The 14742-nt window shown below is 35.2% G+C and overlaps 1 protein-coding gene across 4 annotated transcripts; it reads right to left on the bottom strand.

Moving 5' to 3' along the window:
• Positions 1 to 2339: 2339 nt before the first annotated feature.
• Positions 2340 to 12098, bottom strand: LOC122023563. 4 transcript variants are annotated; one of them, XM_042581725.1, is made up of 9 exons: positions 11899 to 12098; positions 11755 to 11819; positions 9860 to 9935; positions 8740 to 9195; positions 8478 to 8615; positions 6530 to 8360; positions 4408 to 4523; positions 4190 to 4281; positions 2340 to 2576 (listed from the first exon to the last, which is right to left on the bottom strand). In XM_042581725.1, exons 4-9 carry the CDS (start codon positions 9149 to 9151, stop codon positions 2466 to 2468), a joined length of 2700 nt encoding a protein of 899 aa, XP_042437659.1. In that variant the 5' UTR covers positions 9152 to 9195; positions 9860 to 9935; positions 11755 to 11819; positions 11899 to 12098; the 3' UTR covers positions 2340 to 2465. The 4 variants fall into 4 exon arrangements, with proteins under 4 accessions (XP_042437659.1, XP_042437658.1, XP_042437660.1 ...); XM_042581724.1 differs by lacking the exon at positions 11755 to 11819; XM_042581726.1 differs by lacking the exon at positions 11755 to 11819 and having other exon boundaries at positions 6530 to 8357.
• Positions 12099 to 14742: the final 2644 nt, after the last annotated feature.

The following is a 14742-nucleotide window of genomic DNA, read 5'->3' as shown; positions in this document are numbered from 1 at the left end:
TCACGATTAATAGTTTTAAAGAAATTAGATATTTATGAGATATTTTATATCTTCTAAAAATTGATTTTAAAATTTATTAGAATAAATCAATTAGAATACTAAGACATCGAAATATTCTTCATCAATCTAGTTAATATAGTTCTTAATCAAAATCATTCTGCCTCCAGGGTTATGGTACAGCGATAGAATATTCAGATTATCATTCAAGCACCTATGATTCAAGTTTCAGTTATGATAAATTTATAAGAATTTTTTCTCTAAATGAGGCACGCAACTAAAGAATGTTGGGCTCATGGGTTGTAGCATTTTTCGATTTACTCTAGTGGTCGATGAAAAATTTATATGAGATCGGATCAATCATCCAGACTCATGTTACCCTGTTTGATTATTTTTTTTTTATCAGAATCATTCCAATTTAAATGCTATTATAACATTTATGAATAAAAAGTATTTTGTGATAACCGAGCGCTTTTATATAAAGATTCTATAATAATATTTTTAAACTATTTTAATTTAAAATCAAATATAAGCAGTGACGCTTTTGAATTTTTTTAAAAGAAATAAATTAATAATAATAATAATAATAAAATAATGCAAAAAAACATCCTTAAAGGAAGCAAACAATTTGAATTGAATTATGTGATAAGTGAATTATTTATTTATTATTAATTATTGACGGTGAGATATTTTGGTGGCCGCAGCGGAGGGAGGATCTTTTTCACGGCTGAGAATCGCCCTCCTGATTCTGTTCGAGGCCGATATTATTTAGCGTTCGGATGAGACGGACACGTCAGCTGCCCTATCCGCTAGAGATTTTTTTTGTAGCTTTCAGAAACTGTATAAGTTTGGAACGGGTGGGGCCCGACGGATAATGGAGGGTGAGCAGATAATTGAGACCTCAAGTCTCCATCACTCAAAGGGGGGAAGAATCATAACCCTCAACTTGTTCCCCAATTGCCCCACTTGTATATGTAATGTGACCGATCGGAGGTGCCAACGGATGGATTCGTACAAGAGTCGAGATATTTTTCTCTTTTAATAATAGAAGGATAGATTCTTAATTTTTTTTTCGTTCGTCTAAAGTTGGGCAGAATGAAATTGAGTTCAATTGTTCAAATCTTGATTGAATTATAATTCGAAATGATTTAAATTCGTACTGGATTTGAGTTATTTGAATTTTAACTTGAGTATATTTAAATTAAAATTGTATACAAATAAGTAGATTTCGATTTGAATTCGGTTCATGAGCGATTCGTGAATGATCAAACAAAATATTATGAGTTTAAATTTAGTTAAAAAAATTATAAAACATGTTCGAGTTTTGTTCGAATTTAATAATTTGAAATATGAATCAAATATTTTTCGAGCCGACTTAAAAAACTCTCGAAGAGAGTTGAATCATTTGCACCCCTACTGACAACGATGGCACTGCTATGAGTATGCAGCCTTACGACTTTATCCCACCGGCAAAGCTCACCGCTACAAAGCTCATTGTTTTAGTTTATTTTTCGTCTACACAGAGTTGGATAGAACGAACCTCTACCCTCTCTCTCACAAAAAAATAAAAACAACTCTCGAACTAATCTCGATCCCACAGTGCGGCTGAAGGCTCACGCTAGGGGTGCAAATTGAACGAATCGAACTGAATAGTATGAAAATATTGATATTTGAGTTTGAGCTTGAAAGATATATGCGATATTCGAATTTGATTAAGCTTGAACATACGAATAATTTTGACTCGAGTTCAATTTGAAATAAAATTCGAGCTCGAGTTCAGCTTGAAATGATTTAAATTTGAGTTCAATTTGAGTTATTGAGATTTTAATTTGAGTATATTTAAATTTAATATTATGGGTTCAAATTTAATTAAAAAAATTATCAAACATCTTTGAGTTTAGCTCTAATTCGATAATTTCAAATACATATCAAATATTTTTTAAATTGGTTCGTAAAACTCATGAAAAGACTTGATTCGTTTGCATCCCTACTCGTGGAGACGATAGTGCCAAGTTAGGGGAGACAATAGTGCCGGAAGTTTGCAGCCTCGCAACCTCATTGTCACGATTAGTGAAGTCCCACCAGCAAAAGCTCACCATTACAAAGCTCATTGTTTGTGAAGTCCCACCGGCAAGCTGCCTGCGATCCGACACAGCAACAAAATCCGACTGAGATTGACTTCCTCCCAAAATGATGGTGTTCGCTCGAGCATCATAAAAGGGGTCAAGGAGTTATGTTTTTGAAGCATCGATGCAAACATTGTTAGAACGATAAACAGCTCATAACAATCGGTCGAAACCCAAGCATCACGCGAACAAGTGGATGATCGCGGCTATCAAGCATCTGTCTCAAGAACACATTCCTTCAATCGGTTCATGTTATACTTGTATACAATTGAATATAGTATTCCGGATAAGCTCATCGGAATCCGGTAAGTAGCAACACATTGATCAAGTACAACTATCTACCTACAACCCGAGCTCTTCCCTTTCTTTTAGTTTTCGACTTAGTTCTTCCATGGAGGGTAATTTGATATCAGCTTCTAAGGTGGAAGAGAGCCACCAAGTCTTCAACTCCTCCTGGCAAAATCAAAGAGATACAATGTTTATGTTATCGACATTATAGTTAATGACAAAATAGTTTAGAGTAGTCTACAATCATAGGCCTTTAGAGAAGTAGTCGACAATCATAGGCCTTCAAGGTTAATCCTATTAGTTGCTAATGTCAATTAATTATACAAACAAGATATGCTATTAGTTGCCGACAAAGTAATAGCATTACAAGCATTCTTTATCGTCTTAATCAATGCAATATCAAGGTTCGTCGAGTGTAGAAACATGACTAACAACAAACATGCTTCACCATAAGAAGACTACCATGAATAAATAAATAAATTGTTGCTTTTGTGTTGTAGGAGAGGTGAAAAAAAATGAAGTTTTGAATGGATATAGTACGGAATCAAAGAAATCAATCAAAAAGGGAAAAGAATCATATTAGATAGAGAAGTGTGTTTTAGAATCTCGATAAGTGGCCGATAGCTTATTGTTAGTGACTACAAGAATAAATGAATGAGTTGTGAGAAAAGTAGCGGTGAAGAAGGGAAACTAGGCTAACCGTCTCTCGCAATCTCTATTTAGTGATAATTACCTACCTTTAGTTGCTGGAATCTTTTGAGATTCATGCTAGAAAGGTACATGATACAGAAAGGTCAGCCCAGCGCATGAACCTCCCGTCAATGCAAGTTTAGGGAAGAGACTATTTGTATGCAATCTCATCATCTATTGCAAGAGGTTGTTTTCGCGATTCGAACCCGTGACCACCAACCATGTACACGACAATAGCTTATTGAGAAAATTTAAGGAAAAGGGAGATGGTCATGAGACTTCATGGGGATTGACCTTATGAATTTGCTTGATATGAAATACTTCGATAGGGACATTATAGGATTCTTAAACAACTTGGACTACTACCAAACAACTCAACTCAGAATTCAAATACGAAATTCTTTGGTTAAATTCCTCCTCCTTTCTTTTGCATTATTCTCCTCCCAAAAGGAAAAAACTTTGACTCCGTCAGGTGAGGAGATGAGATTTTCCGAATTAAGATTTCTGATGTGGTGCATAAAGATTGGCAAGTTTATGTGCGATCTTAGTTATCAGTATGCACACATATCATGTGATTCAATTGCCTCGCGTAGAGGATATATTTTTGTAACTTGAAATAATGTTCCAGGGCTCTTGAAGCAAATCCACAATTAGTTGAGTTTTGTTGTGGAGGAAATGATTGTGTTGTGTTTTACCAATCTTAGTAGAGTGAGATATGCTTTGTCAACTCAAGCAAGAACAAATTAGGTGGGACAAGATAGTATCGGTACCGCTTGCAAAGTGGCGATGGCTAAGGCCAATTAATCGGGGAGGGTGGAAGAGGAAGAAAAGGATGATTACAAGTTACCAAAAGTAGAATAAAAAACAGAGAAAGAAGAAGAAAAAGGAAAAAGAAGCAGACCATCAAAAGCCAGTTAAAGCAATTTAGGAGATTGAACATACAAAAGGGCAAACTAAATCAGCAAAAGAAACAAAGACAATCAATCGGTGAATCTAGTCGAAGAACAAAAAAAATTATAAAATCATTAGTATGTAAAATCCCAGATATGAATTGTTATCGAATGTCTGGAATGGACTGTACTAGTTACCTCAAGAAAATCATGATTAGACACAAAGCAGCACTCTAGTGAGCATTTGAGATTCCCAATTCTTACTGAAAGGCAGTTTTCATGCTTGGCACCTGCAATATCAATACATAGCCTCTCAGATAATGCGAAATTTCAGGTGCCTTGAGAATCATTCTCATCTATCATTAGCCTAAATCGTATCGAAATTTCCTAGAAGATATGAATAGGAAGAGTCTTACTAATTATGCGAGCCACCTTGTAGCCAGTTCCTCCTGGTCCTTTCTCCCATTTCCCAAGCCTCAGACGCAAGAAAAAACCTTCAAGGCTATTGCTGAGTTTTCTTGATTTCATCCATCTAAAAAATTGTGAAGAAAGAGAAAACAATTAGACAATGTGGATGCATATGAATACTGTATTCAAACAGAGCAACTTAGCCTACTTGCGCTAAGAAAATAAATGCATTCTTAAATGACTTCATATCGTAACTATAATATGTGCATAGTTTCTATAACTTGGTTCTTGCCATCAAAAATTAGTTCCCATTTCAATGGTTGTTTGTAGCGAAGATATCTTTGATACTTGTCACAATGAATGGAGCTTAATTACCTGAAGAAGCATCGGTCCTTCACAGAGTAATCTTTCCTCAATATATCGACCATCAAGCGCTAACCAACAGAACAAGAAGGCCTCCTCCTTTAAGAAGGCAGTAATGGTGATCTATAATGTAGATCCTCACTGTTTTGTACAGGAATATGCATTTGATGTTGCCCTTTAAATTAATTTGACATCATTGTTATACAGATCACAATTCAACTTGTTGACCGACATAAAAGGCTATCATGCTTGGACCATAACCGACTCCATATCACACTAATACACTCATAAATCCATCCCCCCAAAAGATGATTCCTAGTTAGAAATGGAGAAGAGTAGGGTTGTAAACTCATACCATAGGTTTAGTTTCCGTACTCCTGAAAGCTAGGACAACTAATCATCGTCATCATCAAGGCATGTTAGCCCCGCGAATGGTTACATGATTCTTATTTGTCCATTCAACTCTAAGTCTATATTATTAATAATATTAAAATTAAATAATACTATTTTTATTATATTTACTAATAATTTTTTTGGTTCTCCCACAACACACCTCATCCTAATAGATTCAACTGCAACTTACGTATTGGTCATCTAGTAGATGATACAAGTGACTAGAGATAATTCATTAAACAAATTGCGATTATAGTTTATCTTAGGTTTGGCAATCATGCATAATCAAGACTTAATGCACCTGTCTTAAACCATAATCTAAGTTTAATCAAGATCATCATTAATCTATGGCATGTAAGGTTCAATCTACCAAAATTGAACAAAACTATCACTGAGAATTAGAACTTACAAAGTGAGGAAAGGTTTATTAAACTAAAGAAAAATCTTACATCGTTAAAGTTTATCCGGTCTACAATAATGACTTTGACTATTTCTAAATCTTAAAACCACAAACTAATTCTTACAATTGGTATTGGGGAGATTGCAGAGATGCTAATGAACAAGAACCAAGTGGGAACTCAAGGAGGGTGACTAGTATTGGAGATCGAGATTGAACTAGAATTCAACTTTGATATCAAATTGATGTGATACCAAAATCAGAACAAAGCCTCACATAATGGAAACAACTTTAATAGATACCTGGTGCTAGCTAAAAAAAAAACTTTAATAGATTCAATCCTAATGAAAATTGGAAAACAAAAAATATAATTATCCCCATTAATTGACTAGCCAAATTGAAAATGACAACCCAAAGTATACTAATTACCGCACTTTGATTATCACCAAACAACCCAAATTATTACCAAAAACTCATATCAAAATTAAAATATTCTCAAATTATATTCCTTTTTCGCATCAATCTATAAGTTCAGATTGTAATCTCTTTAGAGAAAATTTAACTTCTCCCTACAGTCTACAACTGCAAGTGCATATCTCCTTCTTCTCCATCCCTTTCTCCTTCTCTTGATTACTTATTGTGTAGAAAAAGTCCCCACTTGAGAGACTTATTTCTCAAGATTGTTCAAGAAATTGTGTTGTCCCCTTTTATATGTTCTCCTTGTGTTACTGTATCTGCCAATGTAGGGAGAAGACCATTCATAAGAGCAGTTACTGTTTTATTTAGATTAGTAAAGAAGTTAAGTGAGCAATATACGTATCCATGTAGATTTTAATCAAAGAAAAATATGCAGATACTCCAATCTTTTGTTGTTGGAATGCTTAATTTTCACTTCTTTAAGCAAACTCTTTCAGCGAAACTATTATAAGGAATCTCAAAATAAATTCCACAAAATTATAAAGTCTCACTGATTTTACCTTATCAAAATTGTGCGAGACAAATGAAGTCCCCTTATTGCTTTGAATATTCCAAGTTGTTCCTTAGTGACATCAGGAAGAGGAACAATACTGTTACAGAGTGGTATGATCTGACTACCCTTTTCTTCATTATCTAAATGTCTTGAAGTTTTTTGTTTAATTTTCATTAGACTCTCGGCTAGCCGGTCTTCATAAACTTCCACAGTGGGGGGCACAATTCTCTCAGGAAAATGACTTTTAGAAATAAGACTTTTATTATCCATCCTAAAGCCTTCCACAGCTGATTTACAACTGTTAAGGTGTTGTTCACGTGTACCTAGAGACTGCATATAATTCTTTCCGGCATCGTTGAAAGATTTCTTGCTAGTGTTTACATTATCATTTAAGCTCAAATTGCACGTAACTGAGTTCAAAGCAGGCGAGGAAGCCTTCTGCAAAAAATGAGTGATCCATAAATTGTCGGAAAAACTATTCTTGTCATTATATATCAAATTCATAGGGAACCTTCGACCAGAACTAGGCCCAACATTTTCATTCTCTTTGGCACCTATGCAAACTCTCTTATCTGAGGAAATCAAGTTGTTTCTTTCTTTCAAATAAAATCCATTCTCTGTGCTTTGCTTTAACTGCTCACACATTTTAGTGCTGGAGGCAGATAAGTTGATCATTATCGCAGGGAAATCTTCAACGGGATAACTGTTCTTCTCAGCTGAAGAATCTTGGTTGTGTGATTTGCTAGCATTATCACCACATACAATATTCACAGATGCATTCAAATCTTTCAAACGATATTGTTGGTCAGCTCCTGCTTGGAATGTTCTGCTTATGTTTCTTTGAAGAGTTGGCTTGTTTACCTTGAACTGCGAAAAGTTACCCATTGCACCATTACGAGATTCCTTATTCTGATCCCTCATCACTTTTCTAGCTCCTGACATACTAACTTTTCTTCGATAATCACCATCAGCTATGGTATTAGTTAACATGAAATTTGGAGAATAAAGTGCCTGAAAGAAAGAGTTAAAACCCACAGTTCTGCTCAGGCCTTCCTGATCACTTTTCTCATGCAATACTCGAAGAGCACCAAAATTTTCATTCACACTATTATAGCATTGTGGAAGAAGAGACAAAGAAGTCTTTCTTGAAAAATTACTTGCTATTGTTGACATCCAATTAATAAAGGAGCTGGGTTTTTTAATAAGAGATCCTGAGCAGGGATCCTCGTTGTTCTCCCTATTCATCCGCTTAAATCCTTCGTTGTTATCCCTCTTCATCCGTTTAAACCCTTCAGATATCTTCATATCAAAAGTATAAGAATGATTTCTTTTGGAAGTCATTCTCTTACTATTACAGCTTTCAGCACTCTCAGTGTCACTCTCTTTCTCTTTTGAGTGGCTATCATAATCTTCATCATGTAGTACCTTTTCCTTACCCTTTTCCAATTTTCTATGAATAAATTCAGCGGTCTCATACTCGGTGTTAGCATGTAGAGTTTTGCATTTACAACAGTGGTGAGCAACTGATGCTACATTGTTTTGACAACTACCTTTGGACTTGGAACCACATAAATTTTGTCCACCGTGAACTAGTAAGCAAGACAAATTATCGAGCTTATTAAAATTGTCGTATTTGTGATCCCCTATAGCTGAATCAGTATATTTCTGATCTGTGGATCTGACATTTGAAATAGACTTTCCATTTTTTGCTGACACTAAATGATGAGATCCTGATACTCCAACAAAGCTACATTTCGCATTTTTTCTTGAAACATCGATTCCTGCTTCAGGCTCATTCAAAATTCCAGCAGTTGTCGCAAAATCAGATTCCTTAACTGCTAGCTCAAGACACGGTAAAAAAATCAGAAGTCGACTATTAAATGGACCTTTAAAACAATGTGTCGTATTTAGCATAACACAGTGAACACAAGTTGATAAGCAGTTGTTGTGCATACCTGGGTAGGTAATCTTGTCGACAATATTATCAATTGCATCTTTTGCAGAAGTGGTGCCAACATCATTCCTAACTGTCTGGTTTAAATCAGAACGCGCTTCATTTATTTCTTTTACTAACTTTAGATCTCCAAAAGATCCTGTCGTAACAAAACATATTTCAAAACTAGAAGAAATTTCAGAATCCTTGTAAAGAAACATATGCTAAAAGTGGTAAATCCTTTTTTGCAGTTTAACTGAGCACAAAATACATAGGATAATTACTAGAATTTTGTTGAGGCATTCTTCTGCTTGAGGGAAGCGGCAAATGACTCGGTCTTGTATGAGAATCTACGATAGTAACCGCATCAGCATTTTTAGGGGAATCATGAGTTGAATGCTTAGTGCTATCTTCACTGGTGCTGAACTCTCCTCCATTATTACAATATGACGTAGAAATTATCGTGTTGAATGGTTCTTCTTTCCACAAGAAAGGGACTTTATTTTCAGCTTTGCTGTAGTCAGTGTACTTGAGACTTAAACCTTCTTCTGGAGTCCAAATGAGCTCCGAGAGTGGAGTAGTAGCGATCAGTGTCATTTCCACCCCTGAAGCAGCATTTGCACCTGCACCTGTTTCTTTATCGAGGCCATTGTCACTGTATGGTTCAACAAATTCTACATGTTTCATGTCCCTCATTGTGTCTTCAGCGACCCTGAATCTTATCTATGCAAAGTCTGTTTCTGAAATAAGAAGAAATGTAGAATACAAAAATTAAATTAAATTCACCAATAGAGAGCTTTGCAATTAAGAACGAATTCGAGATCATCGATCAAATGTTTTCACTTTTTTACAATGTCTAGAGCTATTCCACATGATTAATTTTTGAATGAAAATGTCTAGACTTTTCTAGGCATGGCTTGAAATCAGAAGTCACCATACAATAAGTCATCACATTCAAATAAGATATCACATCGCTGATCTGGACCAGCTAAATCTACTCACAAAGGCCAAATACAATAAATATGAATGATTTTTTTAAAAAACGATAATACAATAAGATTATCAATCACATGTCACCTTAGTGAAAACGAACACAAAAATGAGACAAGATTACCAATAAAGAGCTTTACGATTAAGAACAAAACTGAGATCAAACATTTTCACCTTTTCCACATAATCAAATTTTGAATGAAGAAGGTATCCCTGATCTAGATTGACTAAATATGCTCATAAAGAGCAAATACAATAAATCATAAATCCTAACGAATGAATACAAGAATGGATCAATACATTAAGATTATTAATCACATGTCACCCTAAAGAACATGGATCAATACAAGAATGGGAGATTTACCAATAGAGAGCTTTTCAATTAATAACTAAATCAAGATAACATATTTTTACCTTTTGAGAATGTCTAGAGCTTTTCCACGTGGTTAATTTTTGAATGGAACTGTGTGCTTTCCATTGGAGGGAATCCCTGAAAGAAACATATAAAAGTTTGTCCCAAAATAGTTAAAAATTTAGTCTCACCAGATACATAATTTCCTGGAACTATTCAAGTAATCCACACTAGTTGCCTAGCATCGAGCAGAATCATACATTATTGAAAACCAAAATTTAAATTTTAGTAGTCTAGACATGTTTAGTTAATTATACTCTACTCTACTGACCTTCAGATGCTAAATTTGAATATAATGGAAAGATTTAGTAGACTAGCAAGTCATTGATCGACTAGTTCATCAAACAACCACCTGAACATAAAGTTTGCACTAGTCATCTAGTAGATTTTAGTTGCTTAGATCCTTTAAAAATGAGAACTGAAACCCAATGTGCTTTTTCTAGTCATTTGACCGTGAAAAAAAATTGGTTTTCCAATAGTGGAACAAACCTAAAGTTTGAATTCCGTTTCACCTATGCTTGACTGACTAATAACAATTGGTCAATCACACAACCTTGAACAATAAACAAGACATCTTCAAGCCTCTTAAACCATTTTAGGACTTCTCAAGGCTTATCATTGCATTTGTTCATATCTCTATCAACAATCTAGATGTCCCTAAATTGAACATTTATCGTCCTTAATACATAACATTGCAAACGACAAACTAGATCAACAATGGAATTTCCCATAACAACATTGCATATGCGAGACTCAAGACTTCTACATATTTAGTGCATCTTATAGGTCTCTCCTGGCGAGCTATTCCGACACAGATTATGGAATTAAGAATGTTGTATGAGTAGTTGATTTCCATATCTTTTCCGCCACTACAGAAATCAGTCAGCATTAGTGAACTTATCTTTGATAGCCCCACTCTTAGTTTATTCTTCACCAGAACTATTTATTTGAGTGCTTTAATTGTTATTTGGCTTGCAGTGCTAGACATCACTTTTCATGGCATATTGGATTCTTCTGTGTTACCCACATGGCACTCTATATCTTGACCTTTGTGTAAAAAATGTTATAAGTTTGTACTTGCACAAAAAACTAAACATAAAGGATATTCTTTTCTGGGAAAGGGTTCTAAGGAGACAGGAAGTAACATTAATGAAACAACACTCCACCAGTCTTTTTTAGCTGTGGCATGGCTAGGCAAAGGATGTCCTCGATTTGTTTCACTTTTGGGAGAAGCACAGAAAGTTGGGCTATTTGGTGTCATTCATGCAGGTTTTAACTATCTGATTATTAGGTGAGAAGCAATGATTCAAGATCAACAACCAAATGCGGCAATGCCTATTGAAAGATGGTTTGATTCTCGAATATGATAGAGAGCTTGACTAAGTTGAAGGAACCAAGAGTTGTGCCAATGGTGGCTACATAAGGTGGGTACTAATGCATTACCTCTCGGCTTTGATCTGTGGTATCTATTCTTCATTTCCAGTATTATTTCATGTTACATACTTCCGTACTTGTATTCATCATTGTGTGTTTTAAAAGACTTAGTTTTCATGCTCACAAGTGAATGGATTAATCGAACCCCACTTCCACCTTGTTTGAGAGAGAGTAGCAAATCAACAACTATCGTACAACTAGCAAACAAACACACCATTAATCTTCTCCTCTAGAGTTTGCTCAAGCATGATGGTGTTCATCACACCTTAATTAGATAGTATGTGCACTCAAATTGTATTACCACCCTATAGAAATTGTTCCGTCGATCATCATCGAGTTGTCGTTAGCTACTCTTCACAAAAGAGAGCTAGAGTGTTTTAGTTGCCGAAGCCAACTACAATCAAACAGTATGGAAGGCAAGTTGCCCATTTTTCACAAGTTGAGCTAAACTAAACCATAATACCGCCAGCCGGCCAGCAAGCAAGAGCAAACAGCAAGACTACTTCATTCCATGGCGATCGAATTGAACTGTAAGCATTTCAGCATCAAACATACAAGTGCAGCAAAAGGAACAGAGGAGAAGGAATGAAGAGAGAAGAGTCGATACCATCATCCGACCTCAACAGGTCTCACTTGTGGTGCTGCTTTTCCTTTCCTGTTTGGTAAGAGAAACAAGAAGAGATCTAGTGGAGGAGGAGGAGTCTTTAGCAAAAGGGGAAAGGAACAAGGAGAGGAGAAGTCAGAGCTTGTGGTGGGCGGATTGGACTGGAGGGCGTCTGCATTGAGGGAGTCCAGTGGAGGGGTCGCTAACAGGAAATAAGGGGAAAAATAGGGGGCTAAATGAACAGTGCGACTAATAAAATATTGGGGCTTGTGGTCTCCTCGAATTCTGGAGGACGTGGTTGCGCCACGTGGAACGAGCAGGGCCTGTCCTTTCGGGGTAGTAATCAACAGTTTGGCCCTGTGTGTTTTGTCTATTTACATAACCGGAATTAAAAGGAAGGGGAAGTTTGACTATATCCCATTCATTTATTTTTTTAAACAAAAAAATAATATAAATTTAATTAAATAAGTATTTAGTTTTTTTTTTTAAATCTTGTATCTAGTTCTGAAACAATTTAACCCGGAGATGGTCCATTTGATCTCATAATTTTTTTTAATTAATTATTAAGATAAATAGTTCAGATGAATAATCCTAAGTATCCTATCTTATTGGTTACCCTAGGACAAATAAGTATATAAAGTCTTATGTGAGAAGGACCAGATGATTTGGTGAGAAAAGTTCTCACACTTAATTACTTAAAAATGAGAAATTTAATTAATCTTATTGATTATCCTGAGTGATTGGTGCAATCCAATAGAAATTTTTGTCATCAGGAAAAATCGGGAAGCACATACAACGGTCAGTTCAAAAGTCTAGCATCCTTTGATTGCGCTCCTATTTAGAGGAAAATTTTTTACAAATACGTCATAACTGAGAATCGAACTACGGGTGTCTAAATGAGAATCTGAATATCCTATCATGGTATTATAGCCCTGGGGACCCACTTAATCGCTTAAAATATATATCGGTTACATTAACGGTCCCCCTAGTGTTGACCCCACGGATATGTAGGGAGATACATGCAGATACACAAGCGTTAGGCGCATAGTAGGATAAACCTCAGGTCGTTAGTTCTTGAAAATCGATCCCTCACTATTACGCTAAAAATATCATGCGTCCACCATCTGTGCTACGTTATGGAGCCACTTAATTGCTTAAAGCTTTTAGGGGGTGATGGAGTAACTTGTGGAGCTCTATTTGGCCGGGTCAAAATGGCTGATTGGATGGCCTGAGGTCCAATGGAGATTGAAAAGGAAGGTATAAAACATTCAAGGGTTCATATGACGAAGACCATCGAAGTTCAATATTGAATAAAATGAAAAACAGTAATTGATGGGTACATTTAGAATTAAGAATTCTCAAAAAGTGTATCAAACTTTTAAATTTGTTAAAAGAGTATTTATTTATCGATTTACTCCTCCGATTCACCACTGTAGTGTTACATTTAAAATACGTGTTATATTTTAAAAATTAGCATCATTATAGTACTACAGTTAAAAATTAGAATCACTTTCGTGTTGTATAAATCTAAAATCATTTTGGTGCTGTATAAATTTTAAAATCAGCACTATTTTAATATTATAATTTAAAAATCAATATTACAGTGATATTGATTTTTGAAATGTCACATTACGATGATATTATTTTTTAAAATTCAGTACCACAATAATATTAATCTTTGAATCCAGTATCCTAAAAGTAAGTAAACTAGCCTTAGTGCCTTCGATCATCAAATTTATTATGATTTTTTTAGTTAACATCAATAATTAAATTTATATCGATTAATCCTAAAAGTAATCGGTGCGATCTTGCGAAAATTTTTCATCTTCTATCGAAATAAATACAGGTCCATTAATCAAGTGTTTTAAGGTTAATTCATCTATATTAATTTACTGAAGCTGGAATTTAACTATACGATGCATGAGATTAATCATACAACCCCACTTTGGCAAGTACACTATTTTTAGCATTTTTAAAGTTAGGCCTTTAAAAGTTCCAAGGCACGACCATACAACAATCAGTCAAGCAAGTGAGTAGTGCAATCCACTTATTTATTATTTATTCGATATTCTTCGATCCAATCGCATATGTCTGGTGCCAAAGTGGGAGTTGTTAAAGCGAGATGCATATCCTAAAAGGGAGAACATGGAATGTACTACTACAAGAACGTTTGCTTCTTAAATATTATACAACATTTAATTGTAAATTATATTATAATCCACAGAAAGAAAGTAAAAAACAACAGTCCTCATTAATTATAATTTTTCGACTTGCTTCCTCATAGATAATCATGAAATTAGCTGTATAAGACTGCCATTAGAATGATAGATTTCAATCTTTTACTACTATTAATATCAGGGTAGATCTTCTGGATCGCTTTTTGTTGTTTAAGGGATGATCCCTAAACATATATTGATAGGGATGAATGATCTCCATTTATTTTATAAGTGGGCATCATATATTTCATCAATACATATTTAGGGACCATCCTCTGGACCATATAAAATGGTCCAGAGGATCCGGGCTCTACTGATACAAGAAAGTAACGAAGAACACATGACAAACGTGGGGCCGTATCAAAATAGAGCCATCTCAGTTTAACCTGCCAAGGAGCTCGTGCAAACGTCATGCAATACTTTTTATATTATCTAAAAACACAATTCTATTGAGTTTCTTGACTTAGAACGTCGGAGATCCATCTCAACCCTCCTTTTTAACCTTACTAGGTGCTCAATCCAAAAAGGAGCTGCCTGACCAGAGGTGACCCGAGCCCGTCTGATCTACTCACGGTGACCTATCTAGGGTCCTCCAAAAGTCGGTCCATCATCTGATCTCAATCGGAACACT

The sequence above is a fragment of the Zingiber officinale genome, chromosome 9B (genome assembly GCF_018446385.1).
Source record: "Zingiber officinale cultivar Zhangliang chromosome 9B, Zo_v1.1, whole genome shotgun sequence".
Lineage (NCBI taxonomy): Eukaryota > Viridiplantae > Streptophyta > Magnoliopsida > Zingiberales > Zingiberaceae > Zingiber > Zingiber officinale.
The sequence above is the reverse complement of the archived record's forward strand: the minus strand, read 5'-3'. Positions and strand labels throughout refer to the sequence as shown.